This window comes from Miniopterus schreibersii (genome assembly GCF_964146895.1).
Source record: "Miniopterus schreibersii genome assembly, chromosome: 22".
NCBI classification, from domain to species: Eukaryota; Metazoa; Chordata; class Mammalia; order Chiroptera; family Miniopteridae; genus Miniopterus; species Miniopterus schreibersii.
In genome coordinates, this window is record NC_138124.1 from 3,816,670 (window position 1) to 3,836,955 (window position 20,286).

A 20,286-nucleotide genomic window follows, 5' to 3' on the forward strand; every position below is an offset into this window, starting at 1 on the left:
TCCTCTCTTTTGCACATACCTTCCGGTTTCCACAACTGGATTCCTACAGATCATTCAGCTGGTTATAAGGGTTTCATTTAAACTGTCCGAGTTGTTGGTGTCATTATGTTTTTGTTTGACGTTGGTGGTTTTTCTTTAAGTAGAAAGCAAACACTAACAGTGTAGTGCCCATCGTAACAAACGCTTCAGAAACAAATAAGAGCAACGCTTGCTTGGGTGATGGTGCAGTCATCTTACTGGACCAAACCATCCACCTGGACTCTGCCGAGGCATCATCTATCCAGTTCCAGCCTGACTGTATGCTGACTTCCCCGCCTCTTCTGGATTTTTCTCTCTTGTATGCTCCGAATAATTGACTCAAACTGAGCTGTGGCATTTTCCACGCAACCTCCTTCTGACAGCAGCTCCCACTGCTTGAAGCGACACGAACGAACCACTGAGGCACATCGCTGAGCGGATGTGAGCATTAACACATTGTCACGCGCAGCCCTTCCCCGAGGCAGCAGGAGCTGGCGTGTTCTGGAGACTGGACTGCAGCTGGGTGAGACCCAGACCACCCAGGTCTCCTTTATGGGTTATCGTGACGTTTGCTACACAGTCAGAATGAGATTCCTCCTTGGGAGATAGAAGACGGGGTTCTGGCCAACACTGGCCTCCCCTTCCAGCCTGTTTCTCGTGACTTGGAACAACATCTCGACGGTCGGAGAAGCAGCTTGGTAAAATAGAAAAGTGGTTATTGTGGAACTACCCAGTGGCAAAATCCTTGGCATGAACTGGTGTGTTTTGGTTGAAGTGAAAGATTCATGAGCCAAGTATGATGCCAAATCCTAGGCCAGTTGGTTCCACGGAAGCCTTCCTCAGTAGCCCACCTCTATTGGCAGGTGGGCATGTGACCCAGGCCACTCTCGTGGCAAGGTCACACTAGCTCAGTGGGTGAGAAGGCTAGGATACTCGGTCCAAGGTCCTCGCTGTCACTGCTGGGTCCTCCCAGAGTGGCCAGAGTATGGGAGGCAACTCCTTTCCAAAGCGTAGGCCCTTTCCAGTTGACAGTGGCCCTCCATGCTCTGCCTTGGTCCTTCCCAGCAGTCCCAGTGACACATTTAAGGTTTGGGGCTTGTTCTCTGGGTAAAGTTTGTTGGCTGTCCTTCTGTTTCCTGGGCTAAGCAGCGTTGGGAGATGTGGACCAGAGAGCCACTCGTTAAGAGCCAGTGATGAAAGGCAGACTTTCTCACTCCACTCTGACATAGTCGGTACGAATGAGAACTTCAAGAAAGGATGTTTAGATTGAACCTCTCTGTTGCCAGAGATGCTGAAGATACAGACCTTGGGTAGGCCAGAGGGCTTCTGGCCTCCAGCTCAGATGACTAGTTGGTCATTTAGAGGAAAAGCAGATGACCACTCCTTGATGGTGGAATGATCAGGCAGTAGGAAACCACTGTAACAGGGGTCCTGACGGGGCGAGAAGAGAATTGCGAGCAGAAGGGCCCGGGGCTTGGGAGAAGTGTGGGCCACGCTATGAATCTGATGGTTTCTTGAATGCGTTAGACCACATCAAGGCTCAGGAGTCATCCACGGGCATTTGTATTCAACAGATAAGCCTAACATCCTACATTGGGAACTGTTATTGCGGAGTTAAGTCCAATTGTTCAAGGACACGAACTGCACCGCGCCCGTCGGTGGTCAGTTCTGGGGCATGACTTTAGGGTTTTGTTTTATTTTGTTTATGCAAGAACATGATTACTCATCTGTATGGCCATGTTTGTGTGTTTCCGCATCTTTCTGGTAAACGTTGTTTTAACTAGTCACACATTAGCATTTTCAATAGGGCTCTCAAGTCCAGTAGATACGGGTAGTCAGTTGACGAAGATCTGGTTTACAAGAACTAATTAAACGTTTCATTGCATTTTTGTAAGAACATAGCATAATTTTATACAACGTTTGTAGTTTGTAATCGCCGAAATAATTTAAACACACTTTTATTCTCTGTGCAAATGTGTGCTTATAATCCATTTTTTTAAGACACCTGTTTACTAGTTAGCTTTACAATATGCCAAAAATGTATTTTTCCCTGCCCCAGGCCGAGGTTTACCCTCTTTACCCCTATGCTTAGTGCCCTAGTTTATAACAAAGGGATGATGGTGATTTAAGTAGTTCTGTATCTTCAGTATCTTGGTCTTCCTGAACCCTCTGATTGGGAAGGGGATCATCTTGTACTGGTCATTTCCCTTTGCAGTGTAGCTACTTTAACAGACTGCAAGAACCTCACTGGCCAAGGAAACGGCAGAGGTGTTGCTGCCCAGAGGTGCCTGCGGCACTCCTGGGCGTCTGGTGTGGCTGTGACCATTGTTGTGCAGGCCTTGAGATAGAGAGTGTGGCTGCACAGCTCATGGTGTCATATAATCACCGCATCCAGACTTATCACAAAAGATAATTTTGGTACGCGCAGACTGCTTGCTTATATGCCTCATATCGTGATTAATGCTTTGTTATAACAAGGAAGAGACTCTGTTTATTTTTTAGGCACAACACCGAAGATACATTTTTTCCAATATATATTAAAAAATTCTTTTTAATAAAAACTACACAAAAAAAATTTTTTTAAAGCCTGACTCCATTTCCTCTATCTCCCACTGGACTATGGGCCATACAACTCCACAAAACCCCATCATTGGAAACATGTGGGTGTTTTGGGAGAAAGGTCCAGAAACATTGTTTTCTGTTTTCTACTTTGCATTCAGATGTTTGACACTGTGTAGACACATCCACAGGTGGATAGATGTCCGGTAAAAACACCTGTCTGCTTTCTAAGCCAGTGAGGTTGAGGTGAGAGGTTTGCCAGAGTTTGTCTACCTCTGGGACAAAATTTAAAAACAAAACAAAACCGGAAGGCGCGATGGAATGGATGCATCGCAGATCATTCATTTTCTGAGTTTTCTTGTTTAAAAAAAAAAGTTTTTTACAAAAGGTTTTTAAAAATCGGTCATTAACAAAGCCAATTTGTTACTTAAAATGACTTTCTGTGTAAAAGTTATTCCTAAAAAGTTCTTGTTTATATACAAAAAATCAGTAGCCGAAAAAAATTTCGATAACGTTTTTGTATACTCACTCTATTAAGAATTTATTCCTGTTACTGCGATATACTCTGGATTCTTTACATTATGGGAAAAAAAAAAAAAAAAAAAAAGAAACTTTGTCTATTTTGAATGGCTGAAGCTAAGGCAATTTTAGTTTATCTTACTCTGCTTTTTTCTAGTAGCTAAAGTACTACATGGTTTAAGTTAATAAAGGACTTCTGTATGCATCTGTGGCCTCTGATTTTGTTTGCGCCTTCGTGGAAGAATCACCAGGCTTCTGAGGCAGGGACACTGAGCTGCTTGCATGCAGCCTGCATGTTCACACATATGTCACTGGAGGTGTTCTGGGTGAAGGCTCTGCTTTATTTCTGACAGTGGAAGCCTTGTAGCATGCAAACTGCTAGGGAAGGCAGGGAAGCTGTTCTGTTTCTCAATCCATGAAATCAGCTAGAAGAGAATTTGAATACCTAAAATAGAGATCTGTATTTCAGTTTTGACTCATCTGTAGACTTTCCCTACACCTTCCACTGACAAAAGTCAGGCCAAGGGGGCAGGCTTGATCTGGCTGACTCTGGGGCAAAGGACTTGACCTCCACATTTCCATGTCGTTACCTCATGGCCAGTGTACCTGCTCAGAGGGGCAGGGGAGAATGCAGTGTTCGGAAATGTTAGTTTCCTTACGCTGATGCTCTCCGCCTGCCCCGAGAACTCTACAGTCCAGGCAGCATTATCTCTGCCAAGGAAATGGTCACGGCAGGAAATGTGAATACATGTTTAAAGGAAACAAGCTGTCCATGTTCTAGAGTCAGACCAGAGGTGCTCAGAAACATCAGGAAAACAAGCTGATCAGTCACTAAACTTTGATTGTGGGAGATTTTACAGCAGTAACAAACTCGGGCCGGCGAAGACGGCTCAACAGCAAAGTGTAGGCAGCGTAAGTAAATCAAAGGCTGTGCTTTCTTAAGATCTGGTGAGGCTCACAAGTACGTGGACCTAAAACAAGAGGCGTTTCTAAAAGAAGGGACTCCCGGATTTTGCTCACCATTGTTTTGAAGTGTTTGGCCGTCAGGGGGCTGTTAGTAGATGACCAGTGACAAAGGCAGACTTGTTTCCGAAGCTATGGCGATGTCCCGGCTGCTGGCAGGGTGAACACAGGAGGCCAGCGTGCCTCTCCCATATTCCCAGATGGATTAATGCTGCCTTCCAGGCTGCTGAGGTGCATTCTGCACCTGTCCTCAGGAGGAGCAGCGACTTCTGAGGAAGAAGGTGCTGGGTCTTCAGAAGTGTTACAATCTCTCCCTTTGCCACGTCTTAAGACCTCAAGTCCAGCAAGGTCGCTTCTGTTTTTACCTTCATAGGTCCAGCCATGAGCCCAGCGGTCTCCCATCACTGACGGACTTTCACATCCGTTCTCTCACTGCATCTTTGTAAGAATTCTGCAAAGGAAGGAGCTTTGTTAGTTTTATAGATGAGCAAATAAGCAGACATGCCACAGACCCCCCAGCTATTAAATGACCAACCCGAGGCTCAGCCTTCTCAGCTGTGGTTTTCAAACTGACTCAGAACTGCAGCACAGTCATAATCAAACAGGCCCGGTGTGTATCAATGGGGGACGGCATTTAGCCTAGGATGTGGGCCCTCTGGGGTTCTCCCTAAAGAATTTTGGAGGCCACAGAGGGGGAAACGACGTATTCACCAAGAGGGAGCTCTGGGACCTCCCAACCAAATGACATCTAAAAGTTTGTGACATATGTATGGCTTGGTGCCAAGCAATCTAAAATAACACAGAAGCTGGGACAGGAGGCCCCCTGCTTGCCACTGTCCTCATACGAGAACTAGAATAAGGGAGAGGTGGGGGATCAAGGGCTCTGGGTAGCAGTGTTTGCCTACAAATACAGAAGGATCTGCACATTAATAACCATGCAGCTGGACGTATGCGTGCAGCATGCTTGTGCATTTGTGCACTGGCCAGACCATCCCACTTCCACTTGCTGGCTTTGAGATGCTACACTGTGACTTTGATCTGTTTTATTTCAAATGATCCAGTTTTATTTGCAAAGGGGGTCCTGTAAAGTCTGTTCCAAATGCAATAACCAAAAGGTAGAAGCAACTCAGTGTCTGTCAAAAAATAAATGGAGAAGCAAAATGCAGTCTATTCACACAATGAAATATTATTCAGCCTTAAAAAGGAAAGAAATTCTGACACGTTACAACACAAATGAACCTTGAGGACATGCTGAGTGAAATAAGCCAGTCACAAAAGGACAAATATTGTGATTCTGTTTATATGAGGTCCCTAGAGTAGTCAAATTCAGAGACAGAAGGAAGAATAATGGTTGCAAGGGGGGAGAAGGGGTATATTGTTTAATAGGTACAGAGTTTCAGTTTGGGATAAAATTCTAGAGATGATGGTTACACAGTGAAAGCACATAATGCCACTGAACACTTAAAGATGGTTAACGTGGTAGATTTTATGTTACATGTATTTTACTACAATTTTTTTTAAGTTTAAAAAGAAACAAGAAACACTTGAGACTCAGTGGCTTGAAAGCTGCCCACAGCACCTGGATGCAGGAGCTTAGAGGCCAGGAATGGGGCACTAAGCAGTGACCACACCTGTATGTCCCATGGCCAGTTGATCATAGATCAGCCCACCATGTGAGGCTCTGTAGAACAGGTCTGTGGTCCCAGCAATCTGGGCAGGATCACACAGGCCCGCTGCATCGTCTTTCAAGAGAAGAAAAAAAAAAAGACTAGGATTTCATTTTATTGTCATGAAAACCATAACTGAAGCTAGTTAATCCCTTGTGAAATGCCTGCCTTTCAGAGTGTTCTACTGCCTTCTGACAATAAAATAACTCTTTGTCATTTTGTTGGGCAAATTCAGAATCTGTTCCTCTGTGTAAGCTGTTTTACAAGCAATTTTTTTATAAAACCTCTCAAAGCAAAGTTGAACTCTCCGCACAGGACTGAAACATTTCATTTTCTCCCAAAGAGCACTAAGGTGGAGTTTTCTGTGAACCAGGCTTTGAACTTGGGCTTTCTCACCCTCCTCCAGCATCTCCTGGATGATGACTTGCAGGGCTTTTCCCAGCAGGCCGGCCGGGAGCTGGGGAGATAACGGAGGCACGTGGATGAGTGCCGCACACCCATTTCCAAGATGCAAAGACAGGTAGTAGGTGTAATCGCAGACGTATCTGCAATGGCAGGAAACACCCGGTTACTCCTTGGACCAGCCTCTACCTTCAGGGACAGGTAACCAGAAGCGGCCCTGAAGTGTTGCCGAACCTCCAGGAGGGAGGACTGCCACCCTGGGGGACGGAGGTTTTCATTCTTCTGCCTCAGACAGAACATGTTACTGGGAATGAGCTGGGGGGAGCCTGGCTCTTGGCCTCCTGGTCTCATGACTAGCAAGTGGCCGAGCTGGGTTCACCTTTTTTTTTTTTAAATTTTATTTTTGTTTAAAATATTACAGATGTCCCTTTGTCTCCCCAGTGACCCGTTCCACCCCGTCCCTTCCCCCTCCCCAGTCCCTCTCCCCACCATTGTCCATGTCCTCGGGTTGTGCATATATGCATATAAATTCTTTGGCTACTCTCTCCCCCTCCACCCACCCGCCCTCTTCCATCCCTCTGACCTGTGAACCCCTCTCCTTCGTGCCTATTACAGATTCATTCATTTTTTTGCGGGGAGGAGAAGCTACCTACTGGGAGACAACGTTAGGAGAAACAAAGGTAAGTTCAACTCCACCTGGGGCTAAATCATAATAGTTCAAGCACAATTTTGGCCGCAACCAATAAAACGAAAGCACCCATAAAAATCAGTGGCTCTCAAAATAGGCCTTCACGTCTTTTTTTCTACCAACACCCCAAAGGCCGTGTTAAGGGGAGGCGGCCTTGGACCCCGGGGTGGGGGTGGAGACGGAGGGACCTCCTGGAAGAAAGAGGGGTCCGAGGACACCGCGGCCATCCTCCCCTACGCGCTTGGGGACGCGACAGAACGCACCTGCCCGCGTCGCGGGAAAACGCCACCGGCACGCCCTCCACGGCCACGCGCCGGCTGACCGCCTTCATGCTGACCCGCGACTCAATCACTTCCGGGCCATCCGGAAGGCACGCGCCGCGCTCGGGCCGGAAGCCGCGGACGTCGGTCTCGCGATAACTCCGGTTCCTGCCGCACTGTTCTAGAACCACGGCCTTGGCGGCGGCGTCCAGGCCCACGTGCACGGTGAGCTGTGGGGACAGGCGACAGCGGGCAGGCGGGGACACTGAGGCCCGCTTGTCCCCGGCTGTCGCGGAGGGGCCGAGCGGCGGGCAAGGGCGAGGGCGAGGCGGCCAAACACCTCAGACCGCCACCGCGCTCTGTGGCCGCCTCGCCTCAGGTCCGCCGGTTAATACGCTGGCTTGAAATTTAAATTTCCAACAAAATGCTTTTATATTTTAAAATATCCTTAAGCAGGATAGACTGTTCCCTTTTATCCCCCCCGGGGGTGGGGGGCGTCCAGCTGCTCTCTAAGGCCGCAGGAGGCCTTTGCGTTGCCTGGGAGCCGCTAACGCGGGAAGCCGGCCACAGAGCTGATAACAATATTCTTAGAATTTTTTAAACGGATGATTTTTCCTCCTGGAAGAACAGCGAAGTGTTTTTTATCACATCGTTGGGGCCTTATCTTAAACGTTTGGAGGTGTGTGTCTTGTTCATCTCATCACCTGGTCTCTGTATTTGGGGGGATACTTGTACCAGTTTTTGGTACATTATATATATGTTATTGATTTCAGTTTTTTATTTAGTAGCTGGGTAAAACGGGATGAGCGTGGAGGTGGTTCTCCCCGGGTGGGCCACCGTGCAGCTGCCCTCCCGGGTCCCCGCCGGCCTTCCCTGCGTGGGCGCCTGTCAGGTGGTACCTGTCCTTTGAGCCCTGGCTGGGAAGAAACCTTCCATTTCTTCTCCTCCTCCTCTTTCCAGCACCTTCTTCCAAAAATCTACACTGCATTTCAGCTTAAAGTTTTAGAGATAGGCCGAGAACCTTATGAAATCTGCTGGGCCTGTACTGGTGGGATGCTGGGGTGGGGCCCCTGCACTTAAGCCCTCAACCCTAGAACCAGAGTCCAGGGGTTCACAGGCTCTGGGACTCCATCACATCACCAGCCCCACCCCCCCACCCCCATCCCCAGTGGTTCCCCAGCCATCATTTACTTGCGGTCGAAGATCTTCCCAGATTCTGGTGACTCTCTGCTTCACCTCCCTGTAATCCACGGGCAGCTGAAGAGTCCGCAGCTCCACGTCCATGTCCCTCCCCAGGCCCAGCTTGGAGAGCTCCTATAGAAAGACGCAGGCAGGCTCACCTTGCTTGTCGGAGGGCCAGGGGGCTTCCCTGGAAAGCTAACACTTGAGCTTGGTCATCCCACACTCCCAGGAGCCTTCTGTGGTCCTGGACCCTGCCCTCAAGGAGCTCACACAGCAGCAAGGGACCAGCAGGACAACCACCATTCGTGCCCCTCGAGGCCCAGCGAAGCTGCTTCCGTCAGGCGTGGGTGCTCCAGAGGTACATCTGACCCAGTCTGCAGGTTAGAACATAGTTCACAGAGAGGATATAGGGGAGTTCTAAGGGACAGATGGGGGAAGCCGGAGAAAGAAGCTGGGGAAGGGCGTGCTAGGAAGAGGTCACTGTAGAGACACTGGGTGGGGCATGTGTGTGTGTGTATTTAGCCTTCCTGGATTCTAACCTCAGAGTTAACTGCAGGGAGCACCCCCAGGCATGTTGACTAGCAACCCTCCATGACCAGTTGTGTCAGGGAGCACAGCACATGGGGGAAGGATGGGAGCAGAAGCTGAAAACATCTGCAGAAGTCAGATTGAGTGCTTAGCTAAAGGTTTGGTTTTCTCCTTAGGGCAATAGGGAGCCATCAAAGGATGTGCACAAGGCACTAATGAGGCAGAGCTGCACCCTAAGAGGATGGAGGAGCAGGTGGAGGTGGACCTGAAGAGTATCATGGGCTTGATTTTGGACCTGCCGAGTTTGAAGTACCAAGGGAGCTAGCTGGTCCCTTGGTTCTGTGTGTTTGGAGCTCAGAGAGGCTTCTGGGAGACACTGGCAGCAAAAGCCATGGGTTTTGGTGAGATCCATAGAGACCAGGGTTAGGAGGACAAGAACTGGAAGAAACCCAAGGTCAGGTAGCACCCTCCTTCAAGAGGGCAAGAGGAATGGCAGCCAGTTTGGAAGGAAGAAAAGCAGCAGAGTGAGATCTTAGGGGTGTGCATTTCACTGTTGGCAAACATTGTATCAAATCGGGAACCTAAAAGCATCCCTGTAAAGGCCAAGTCTCTTCCTGGGCCAGGAGTTGTGCTTGTCACCAGGATGGTTTTGGATTAGTGCCTCATCTTCCCTGACTCCCTTTCCTGGCATTTCAGGAAATCCAGGCGTGTGCATCCTTGGATGGAGAGGGCAGCCAGGGATGTCAGACCTCCCCAAGTTTGCAACCAGGAGACTACAGGGCCCTGCTCTCGGCCTCGCAGGAGACAGCTGGGCCTGATGTGCCCAGACACAGGTCTGCCTATGCTACTGTCATCAAGGAGGACACTTCTGACTGATTTTGGTGTGTCAAGCCTGTCCTCAGCCAGCTCAGCCTTCCTGAGGGGCTCTGCTCCGTCCTCCAGAAACAACTCAGAAGCCCAGTTCCCTCGACCCACTCAAGCTTTGCTCCCTTCCAAAAGTAAGTGCCAAGACCACATGCCTGACTCTGATGGTAGGGGGCGGGAAGGAGGCCAGGGCATGCCGGGCAGCGAACTGGAGGGCAATGGAAGAAGCAGGCCAAGTTCCCAGGTGAGCATTATAGGGGCAACACAGATCAAGGGGGTTCCAGGTCTTGTGATGCCATCTTGGCTCCCTGTCCTGAAGAGAATGGGGGGTTGGGCACTGAGAAGCACAGGCTGCAGCTCCTCTGTGTGCTCTCAGTTTAGGGAGGGAGGGCTAGAAGGGGTCACTCGGGAGTCCCCTTTCACTTTGTCATGAGGGTGAGGAGACCTTGGCTTGGCTCAGGGCTGCTTTTCAGTACCCAGCCATCCATCTGTGAAGAACTAGGTCTTTCTACTCAGTGGACTTCTCACAGGGCTGGCTCTGAGCAGAGGCTGCAGAGGATCTCTAGAACCAAATGGAGTGGTCTGGGAATCTGCTTTCAGGGCTGTGCCCTGAGTTGTTGTTTTAGTTCTGTTGTCAGTGGTGGCAACATCAATGAATAAGCCTGCAAAGGAAGCCGTGCCTGAGGGCTACAGACGTGCACCCTGAGCACCCAACCAGCCCAGCAGTGATTGGTCAGTGCCTCCTCTTTACATAAGAAGCTCTGCTTCTTGGCTGTTACATATGCAAAGCCCAGACCAAGGCAGGCTACAGCGTGATCCCCTTCTTTTTTCTTTCTCCCAGCCTTTTCTTTCCACCCCACCCCAAGCCAGTTGAGAGGGGAGAAGAGAGAGAGCATCTCTGGATGTCTGGTAGATCTTCCAGCTGCTGTGTGGGTTCAGGGGCTGGGTGTGGGGAACTCCTTGAATGAGTTTCCTGTGGGTATCATAATGAAGTACCACAAACTGGGTGGCTTAGAACAGAAGTTGATCGTTTCACAGTCCTGCAGGAAAGAAGTTCAAAATCAAGGTGTAGGCAGGGCCATGCCCCCTCTGAACCTGTAGGAGAAGGATCGTGTCCCCTGCCTCTTCCAGCTTCTTACCAGGCCTTTGTTGGCTTGTGCCAGCGTAGCTCCAGTGCTCACACTGCCTTCCCTCTTGGCACGTCTGCCTCTGTGTCCAGATCACCAGTTTTATAAGGACACTTAACCCATAACACTCCCTAAGGCCGTGCTTCCCAGAAACCTGATGGCATCACTTTTGCCAGAGTAGAAAATGCAGAGAAGCCAAACTGTAGATCCCCCTGGTAATTAGCAAACTCGTGTGGGATGGAGAGTGTTTGACTTTGGACTTGACACCTCTGTGTATTTTACTCATCTGAAAGGTGATGCCCAGGAGATTAAAAGGTCCTGCTTCTGCTTATCAGGTGTTCTTTTCAGGCTTCTACTTGACTGCAGGCTGTGGTTAGAATCCCCCGTTGGATTCAGTGGAACTTATGGTCTGGGCTGCACCCCATAGCCAGCCAGGAAATGGGAATGTGCACTTTAGGGTGGGGAAAAATGCAGATGTCACATGTTGCCTCACGTCACCTCAGGTCACTTTTTGCCACCAGATAAATTAAGAAAAGCTTTTATGATTTAGAGATCTTTGGATATCAGAGCTGTAGGTAAGGGATTGTGGACCAGTATAAACTTGAACTTACTCTTGTATTGCCTTGATAGATTCCTCCAGTAGCTCTCTAGTGTATTTTCTCTTTCTGATTAGACTGTCAGCCTCTTCCTTTTTCCTTCCAGTACTGTCCTGATGAAGGGAAAGCTTGCAGCTTGATTGGGGGCGGGGGAAGGCATGTGCTATGGATTGAAATGTGTCCCTGACAAAATCCATATGTTGAAGTCTTCACCCTCAATATATGGTATTTGGAGATGAGGCCTTTGGGAAGTAATTAGGTTTAGATGAGATCGTGAGGGTGCGCCCCCTGTGATAGGATTAGTGCTCTTATGAAGAAAGGAAGAAAACAACCTTTCGTTCTTTGATGAGTGAGGACACAGCCAGAAGGCAGCCATCTGCAAGCCAGATCCCAACTGTAGTGTCACAGGAAAAGGGGCTTTGGGATCAGAAAGATGGGTTTGAAACCTGGCTCTGCCATCTTTCACAGTGTCGAAGATGGTATTTAACCTTGGTGCACCTCAGTTTTCTCACCTATGAAATGGGGATAATTAAGAGTCAGAGGGTTTCTCACAAATATTAAATGAGATGATTCACCCATAGGTGCCCAGCACACTGCCTGGCACATAACCGGAGCTTTGTTTGAGGGATTCATGCTCATAATTAACCCACATTAATTTGAGAAAGTCATGTAAGAGGGATTTGTTGAGGGTGACATTTATTAGAATTTGCCAAGTTGGACCTGTCCGAAGCAGTGAGTGGAACGTTCTGCACAGCAGACCACAGGCCACTGGCTGCCACCACCCTTCCTGCTGACAAAGGCTGGTTGTTTTAGCAAAGAAAACATAGGTTCTATGCAGAGCTAGTGGGAGCCAGGGGTCTGTGCCTTCCAAAATGACACACTGTCTCACCTAGAATTGAGAGCATTTTGAGCTCAAGTGGGGAGGGACAGAGCCTGGCACCAGAGCATGCCAGGCTCTGTCCCTCCCCACTTGACAGTGGCATCCACAGTGTCGCTCTCACCAGGGGAATGACAAGGCTCAGCAGGGAACTGGTGCCCATGCCAGGGCCATAATCCTTCAAAAATGCATGAACCCCATCAATGCCCAGGTCCTGGGGAAGCCAGGGTGAGGGCATGGGACTTCTGCCTGTTTCTCCCACGTCTTCCTGCTTCCGTGTCTTCCAAAATGTGGTCGCCAGGAACACATGGCAGTTTAGCGGAGGGAATTGAAGGAAGGAAAAAATATACCAGTTGCTCTCAGAATTTTTTCAAATCTACCGGGGCTGTGGCACCAACTGGAGTTGCAAAACAGTTGCTGTTTTTCTTAAGTCTGGTTCTTTCCCTTATGAAGTGAGAGCTTGGAGCTGGCATCAGGAAGCAGGAATGCGTTTCTTCATTTAGTCATTCAAGAAAAACTCCTCCAGCACCTGCAGTACGGTCCTCTGCTCAGGGCTTGGCATGTCCTGGAGGGTCACATTCTTGGAGCAGAAACAGACTAGAAATAGAAAGTGATGACAGGAGCCCTGATTGGAAAGGCAGTGCTGGGCCCCAGGCTGTGCAAGCCTGAGGGTGAGCAATGGAGAGAGGAGAAAGAGCCCAAACCCCCTTTCTTCCTTTCCTGACTTTGTGAGTTTGGGCAAATTATTGAAACTTGCTGAGCTTCAGTTACCCTGTCTGTCAAGTGTAGTAATGAGGGTTGCTGTGAAGGTTAAGCAACACCAGGCATGTGGAGTCACAGCTCAAGAGGGTTGCACGGAGGGGCCTCTGACCAGATCTTGGAGAATTAGCAGGAGTGAGTAATAGGCTTACAGATGTGTGTAAAGATCCCCCACCCTCCTTTTTTCCTTCTTTCCCACATTCTTCCACCAGTAACTAGATGTGGATGCAGAACCTCCTGCTTGCTGTGCCTGTGCTGGGCTGTAGCTGAGGGTCTTGGTGGGCCTGTGCGTGTCTCCAGGGAATGACAGTGGAAGAAGGTGTGATAATGGTTTACTCTTGATCTGCTGGGATGGATGGGATCTGGGATCCATCAGGTGGTAGCTGAAACCAGTCCAGCCATGAAAAACAGTGACCCCATACTTTCCAGTCCTCTGTCTGGAGCAGTTGTCTCCAAATATTTCTGGTCACGTGGCCCTAGTAAGAAAAGGTTTTAGTGTGCACACATACACGAGCTGATGTATTAATGTCTCGAGGCAAGTAGGCATCATTGTTATTTTGTGGATTAAATCTGTATTTCCTATGGTTATTAATTCCATCCTTTGTTGGCCAACTTATCAGATTGCCGTTTTTATATAAAACCATGGCTGGCACAGAGCTCAGGCGGAGGGCAGAAGTGTCACTCGGCTGTTTGTGTGTGTTTGCTCAGGTCCGCATCACTCATGTTATCCTCTGTCTGTGGGTTTGCAGATCCTATTGGTGAAGACACCTTGATCATAATTTGAAGATCAGTATACTTAAAACTGGATAATATAATCCTGACACCCATTAACTGGGCTGAGATTCTTTGTAATAAATTAAGTGAATCAAAGAGGGAGGGCCACTCTATCCCCTTAGTGTCTCTTGACTCAAGGGTGACATGTTTCCTTGTCCCTCAGGATATACCATGCCTGTCCAGGGGCCTGTGGACATACAGAGCAAGGCTAGCATCAGTCTAGCTATGAAATACTGGTCAAAGTTCATTTCTTTCTTAACTTTATAGACTAAAAACAGAACTTCACATGTGTTAGGATGGCCACTATGATAAAAACAGGAAATGACAAGTGTTGGTAAGGATGTGGAGAAATTGCAGCTGGTACCTGTGCTCTATACTGATCATGACTGTAGTCGGGCTGTACCACTTGGGATTCACGTCTATGAAAAGTTTAGAAGACTTTACCAGTCATAGAGATGCAGTTCATTATTATTGAGGTGGTTTTCCGTTCCTAAAAGGTGACCAGTCAGGAAACTCAAAGGAATTGAGTTAATGACACCACTCCTTTCACTGACCTTTACCTTGATTTGAGAGTGCCAGCTTAATAGGATTTATATTAACAACATGATAACTAATCAAACTGGCAAAGGTTTTAAAAATCATAGCAGCAAGGTGTCGGGCATGTATGAAGCAACGTGCACTCCCATTTGTGGCTACTGGGATAGGTGTTGGGGTAACCCTTCTGAAGGGTGATGGTAGCTCATGGTAGCTCATCTTCAAGATGGTCCCAGCTGTGGACTGAATGAATTCCTCCCAAATCCATATGTTGAAGCCCTAATCCCGAGTGTGATGGTATTTAGAGGTGGGGCCTTTGGGGAATAATTGGATTTAGGACTGTTATGTCTAGTTTATTAATTGACTTTGATTGATTGGCTGCTTAATACATAATTGCTAAAGGACTTTCTGTCTCCAGATTGTGAGCTCTTAGAACATAGTTACCAAGAAAGGTAAAAGACAGGGTGCTATCTGCGGACTGCTACCCTATTGAATCTCCTAGCTCCCCAACCATATCCCCATGTCTGGGAAACCCTGTGCCTTAAATTTCACCACCATAGGTCCTTCAGGTTCATTAGTCTGTGTCTACATGTTTTTTAAATGCCTGCAAGACAGGATGTCAGCCACCTTCCTGTGCAGAGAGAAGGTGCAGTGTGTGAGCACTGGAGCCCAGGGGGTGGGGCCCAAAGCTGGGAGAGTCAGGAGCACCCCAGAGAGGCTGGTTAGGGGTGCAGCCTAATTATCTATGATTATAGATGTCAGCCTGCAGGCCCACAAGGGCCCTGTGGGTTTTGAAATCCCAGGTGTAGCATCCCTAATGTAATGCTGACATTTTTTCAAGACGTGAAACATGCTTCTCATGTGAGTGGATGTGAGGATGGAGGTGAGGCGAGGCATGCCCAATCACTTCCTTTTCCTGTGTGTGTGTCCCCAAAACTCTGCCCATCCCCAGAATGAAAAGGAAGTAAAGCTTGCCCATGGAATCTCAGCTCAGATCTTACATTCTGCTGCCCTAAGTAACCTGTGTGAATTCCAGGGTCACGTTTGTTCCTGTACTTTTCTCTGGTGTGTTCATCATATTTATGGTTGCACAAATACAGCCCTAATGCTCTTAAGATTGTGGTCTGGGCTCTACAAAGTAAGATAAACAGCCTGGAATGTTTCCCATGCCGACTGAGCTTGTAATCCAGAAAGGGCTCAATGGATTTCATCAAGTCTAAGTGCAGAGATGGAACACCCGTCATTATTGTAAGAACCATCAGATTGAAGAAAAAAAGGTGTAAGAAATTATGGAAAAGGGGTCCTTCAAGTGAATTGAGGTTATCAGCCTCAGAGGTCAGTATCCACATCATCAAAGTGGTTGCCAGGGAAGCGGTTGGCACTGAGCTGGTTGCTATAGTAGGTGAGGTCCCTGTAGACGACAGGGAGATGCTCGTTATTATTATCCCAAGAGTTGTGAGATCCTTGCCCTATCTCCATGGACAGGCTGGAAAATCAGTGATACGGTGGCTATAGATGCAAGGTTCCAAGTGGCTTTGCTGCATTATCAGCTTGACTAGGAAGCTCTGAGAATAGACTCGAGCCTCCACCTGTGACTTAACCCAACAGAGGCATGATGTTGGCTGTCAAGGATAAAATCGCAGCGGCTGTGTGAGGACAGGTGGGGGGCAGTTGCTTCAGGGGGATGAAGTGACCCCCTGTAGTGATGAGAACCCCCTCCCGTATACTGTCCCAGGAATGGTTGGCTACATTCTTAAAAATACAGTTGTTTATAATAATATTCAATTATTAAGTGCTTACCTTGTGTGATGCATGATGTTTTAAAAAGCTGCTTTTACAGGTTTTCATATTTACTGGCTTTACATACTCACCTCTTTTATTCGTCAGAACTATCCTGTATAGTTCTGACTATATTTCACTATTATTCCCCCACTTCATTAATGGGGAAACTGAGGCAGGGGGTGGGGGAGTGACTTTCCTGAGACCCCCATAGCTGGAAAGGGTGGGGGCCACAGGGACCCAGTTCTTGGAGCAGCTGAGCCTGCCTGGCCTTCCCAGGAACATTCCTTTAGCCCAAAAGGGCCACTTGGGGGCAGGCGAGGAACAACCCAAAGACCAGAGGCCAGCCCTTCTCCCAGGGCCCCGAGTATTTGTTTATTCCCGGCCCTTGTGGATCTGGCTACTAAGGGCCCTGTACTCTGGATTTCTCAGAGCTGCAGAGGGAACCAACTGGGCCCTGAATCCCTGGGTCTGGGCCCCGCAGGCATTTACCTTCACTGCTTCCCAGCTGGAATTTACCAGGTGCTGCCGGAAGGGCCCAAAACCTGAAACCAAAGAGATTCTGATTTTCTCAGGCCAGGCCTGGGGGAGATTTGGGGGTCCCTACTCCTGGGCTGCTCCCTGCCCCCCACCCTGTGAGAACTTCCTGTGTCTCCTAGAGCTATCATTGGCCCCCTGAAACTCCACACATCCCCTTCCTTGGAGGACTATGACCTTGCCAGTCTGGGAGTATCTCCAGAGTTCTCTTATGTGAGGCATTGTGGAGAAGCCAAGCAGGAACACACTAGATTTTTTAGTTCCATCTCTCTGATTCCTGAGAACATATGTCTCAATTTCATACAAATTCTGAGATGGAGAAGATTTGTGATGAGCTATCAGTCTCTGAAACCCCAGCACCCTGGACCACAGGCCTATAGAGTAGGAGTGAGTTCTGGAAAGTCTGTACCTCTGAAGGTCTAACCTCCGAGTCTAACCACTGACAAGTGTGGTTCAGGAGGGAGTTAACCTCTTTCAGGGATGGAGTCTAGATAGGATGTCCCTGCACCAGGAAGTGAGTGGTGTCCTCTGGCATTGGCTGAATCCTACAGAGTAAGTCGGTAGCTGCCACTGCAAACAGCCAACAATAACAACAACAAAAAGTTATAGAAAATATTGAGATTAGGAAAAAATCGCTGAGATACCAAGTAGCTCCTGTAGGAATTCTAAAAATGCAGCAATGCACATAAAAGTAACACCCTGCCTCAGAATCCTGTTCCCATAACCACATTCAGATCACCTCTTATCTGTTTTAAATTAGGAAAGACAGCTGGGCCGATGACGGCTTGAAGCTCTCATTCTGCAGGATCAAACCTTAGACTTTAAACTTGGTAAGTCCTTGAGTGGGACTTGCAAAAGGGCTAGAGAAATCTTAAAGCGAGGCCCTTTGGAGGGGTGTCGGTTTTCTCAGTGTCCCATTGGTATTGTTGGTGCTAGTGAGAACCCCTTGATCTTGAGGCACTTTGTCAGAGCCTTGTTTTCCCATCATCTGTCTCTGTGCCAATTGTCTTGGCCAGATTTACACACGAAGCAAATCCAATTAAATGAAAAGAATGCCCCTGGCAGCTCACAGCATTTTTAATAAAGGCAGGCCACACTCCGGAAGCCACAGCTGATAATCAGGTACTTCAGCAAACAGCCTTGGGTTTGCCAGCAAATGGCATGCCGACAGGACAGGCCGGGGTCCATGTGAGTCTGAGACTTACCCTGTGCTTCAATATTCATATTTCAGTAGTGACAAGCAACAATCATTTGTGTATCGGGTATGGTTTCCTTAGGAATTCAAGAGTAATTTGAACCACTCAGTCTCTGTACCCAGAATGCCAGAGACCAAGGGAGATAAAAGGTTTTCAAAAAGCATTCCTTTTCTCAGAAGGTTAAGAGGAGTCTGATTATAGTCTGAAAATGGCGAGACAGGTAACTTTCAATTTGCCACAGACAGAGGAATCCTTGTTTCTCCGACGTGCCTTCATCCAACACAGGCCCCAAAACTTAAAATGTGCCAGATGTGTCTAAGTGAAAACAAAGAGCTTCATAAAGAAATCAAACCCTCCAGGGGACCAGGCGTGACAACAACTTGAGGGGCTGGGGTGGATTTGGGGTGTGTTGGTGAAAAGCAGGAGTGGGCGGCTCCCATTCCTTCCCAGGTGGCCTTTTGTGTTCAGTGTCTCCAGCTGGTGGCTGTCTGGGATGCCTTGGGGTTTTCTGAGTGGCCAAAAGCTCTCCAGTTTGGGGGTCAGTGGTGTGCCTTTGGGGGTGGTTGCTGTAGATGGGTTGTCTGAGCCTTATGAGGCCCTGTCCTTTCTAGGACCCCAGCTCCTCCTTCCTTACATGAAACTGCACCCCAGCAGATGCCACCTGGGCCACTGGGCCTCAGACTCAGGGACAGTAGACATCAGCCTCAGCTTCCTCCCCAGTGGGCTGCAGGTCAAAGTCTGAGCCTCAGCCTAAGGTGGGTGCTTACGTGTACAGTACTCAGGAGTTATTTGAAGCAAATGGCAGGACAGAGCAGAAAAGCTTCTCTATCCCCTGATCGTTCGTAACAGCGCAGAGCTAAAAGTTAGCTTCCTTCTAGAGTTACTGTCACCACCATTAGCCCCCCTTTTTTCTCCATGACAGAACCGTTTATGACCAGAATCAGGCAGCTTCGCATTCCAGGGTCACGCTAAAAGCCTCAAATGGGAAAGCAGAAAAATAGTCTTACCGGTCACCACCACGCAGCCGGACTGGGGCTCCATGAAACCGGAGTAGGGCGCATGCCTCTGAGCCTCCCCAGGTCAGATGGCTGTAGGGCAGCCAGGACACTGGACACTAGGAGCCCCAGGTGCCCCTCCCGCAGGCCACCAGGCCTCTGGCTTCTGTGGGGAGGGGAGTACAGCCACAGAGTCCTGCAGAGTTTTGGGGCCCCTAAAGCCTGAAGATTCTGGGGTAGGGAGAGGTGGTAAGATAATGCCCTTGAAGTCAGAAAGAGCCAGCTCAGGACCAGAGACTGAGGGCAGCAGACAAAGAGAGGGGCAGAGCCCCACCTGGGACTTGCTGGCCACTGGGGTCTGGGTCAGTTTGCTGTTTGGCATGATTCAAAGGTGAGTTTGGTGACTGTCTGTCCTGGTTTGCCTGGAGCTGAGGGGTTTCTAGGATTGGGTGGGGGGGCTAAAATGTGCTGAAACCAACACAGTCCTGGGCAAACCAGGATGGCAGGTAGTCCTACAAGTTGCTCATTTAGGTTTTCCACTCTCCAGTAATCTCCCTCCTTGCCTGCCCCAGAGTCCTCATTGTGTTTGGCCATTATGACTGGGTGAAATTTGGTTGCTCTTTAAACTGATTCTGCAAAATATGTTAAAAAAGAAAAGGGCCTGGCCAGGCATGGTTGAGCATCGACCTGGGATCCTAGAGATGGCGATTCGATTCCCGGTCAGGGAATCCTGGCCTGAGTGTGGGACAGGGAGAGCCTTAATATGGTGCTGACTCACTGCAGTGCCACTAAATGTTTGCCACTGTCCTTTCAGCATCCCACCTGGCTCTGGCAGTGTGCCTCCTCCTTTCTGATTGTGTCAGAGTAACCAAAAGAGCTAATGTTTGGGGCTGGTTCCTCTACTGAAAAGCCATGTTATGCAACATCTTGACCTTTCAGAAGACACTATTTAAAAACAACAACACCCTTTTTTAAACAAAAAATATATTTTAAAAAAGCTTATTAATGCGAGTGACAAAAAACATTTTTCTTTCCCCATCTGGGTGTGGCCAGGGGAAGCCTTGTAGCTCCTCCAGTACCGTGTAGCTTCCCCAAGTTCAGAATGCCCTACTAGAGGGCATGGCCACGTGGCTCCATCTTCTTAATTGGCCCCCTGATTTAAAAAAAGTCCCCGCACACTTAATTTGGGATCACTGCCAAGGGCTAGACTCCACCTGATGCCACTGACTGATCCCAGTGACTGGGACACTGAACCCATGGCCGTTCCTTTTCATTGGTCCCTGGTGTGGGTTGCAAGCTTATTTGCAGAGAACAGGTGGAAAGTGGCGTCTGTCCCCAGTGGCCTCCCTGGCCGTCTCAGAGAGGCTAGGCTGCCTTGTTTTGCAGGGGATGCAGAGGGCTTTGCACATCACCTTAGTTTGAGATTAAAGTGCCAAAATTCAAGTTGGAAAGCAGTTACCCC

At 48.6% G+C, this 20,286-nt stretch overlaps 1 protein-coding gene across 1 annotated transcript; it reads right to left on the reverse strand.

Annotated features, from left to right (window-relative positions):
• Window positions 1-1,903: 1,903 nt before the first annotated feature.
• On the reverse strand, window positions 1,904-18,890 carry PGPEP1L (pyroglutamyl-peptidase I like). Its single transcript, XM_081124387.1, has 6 exons — window positions 18,837-18,890; window positions 16,589-16,641; window positions 8,268-8,390; window positions 7,080-7,306; window positions 6,123-6,271; window positions 1,904-4,510 (listed from the first exon to the last, which is right to left on the reverse strand). Exons 1-6 carry the CDS (start codon window positions 18,868-18,870, stop codon window positions 4,461-4,463), a joined length of 636 nt encoding a protein of 211 aa, XP_080980513.1. The 5' UTR covers window positions 18,871-18,890; the 3' UTR covers window positions 1,904-4,460.
• Between the last annotated feature and the right edge of the window lie 1,396 nt (window positions 18,891-20,286).

What these genes read in the sequence shown, in the direction of transcription:
- PGPEP1L (XM_081124387.1), bottom strand. Translation starts at nt 18,870, where the DNA reads ATGGAGCCCCAGTCCGGCTGCGTGGTGGTGACCG. An exon ending in CCAGCTGGGAAGCAGTGAAG is followed by an intron (nt 8,391 to 16,588) that starts GTAAATGCCTGC and finishes GTCTTTCTATAG; the next exon opens with GAGCTCTCCAAGCTGGGCCT. An exon ending in GGGAAGATCTTCGACCGCAA is followed by an intron (nt 7,307 to 8,267) that starts GTAAATGATGGC and finishes CTGTCCCCACAG; the next exon opens with CTCACCGTGCACGTGGGCCT.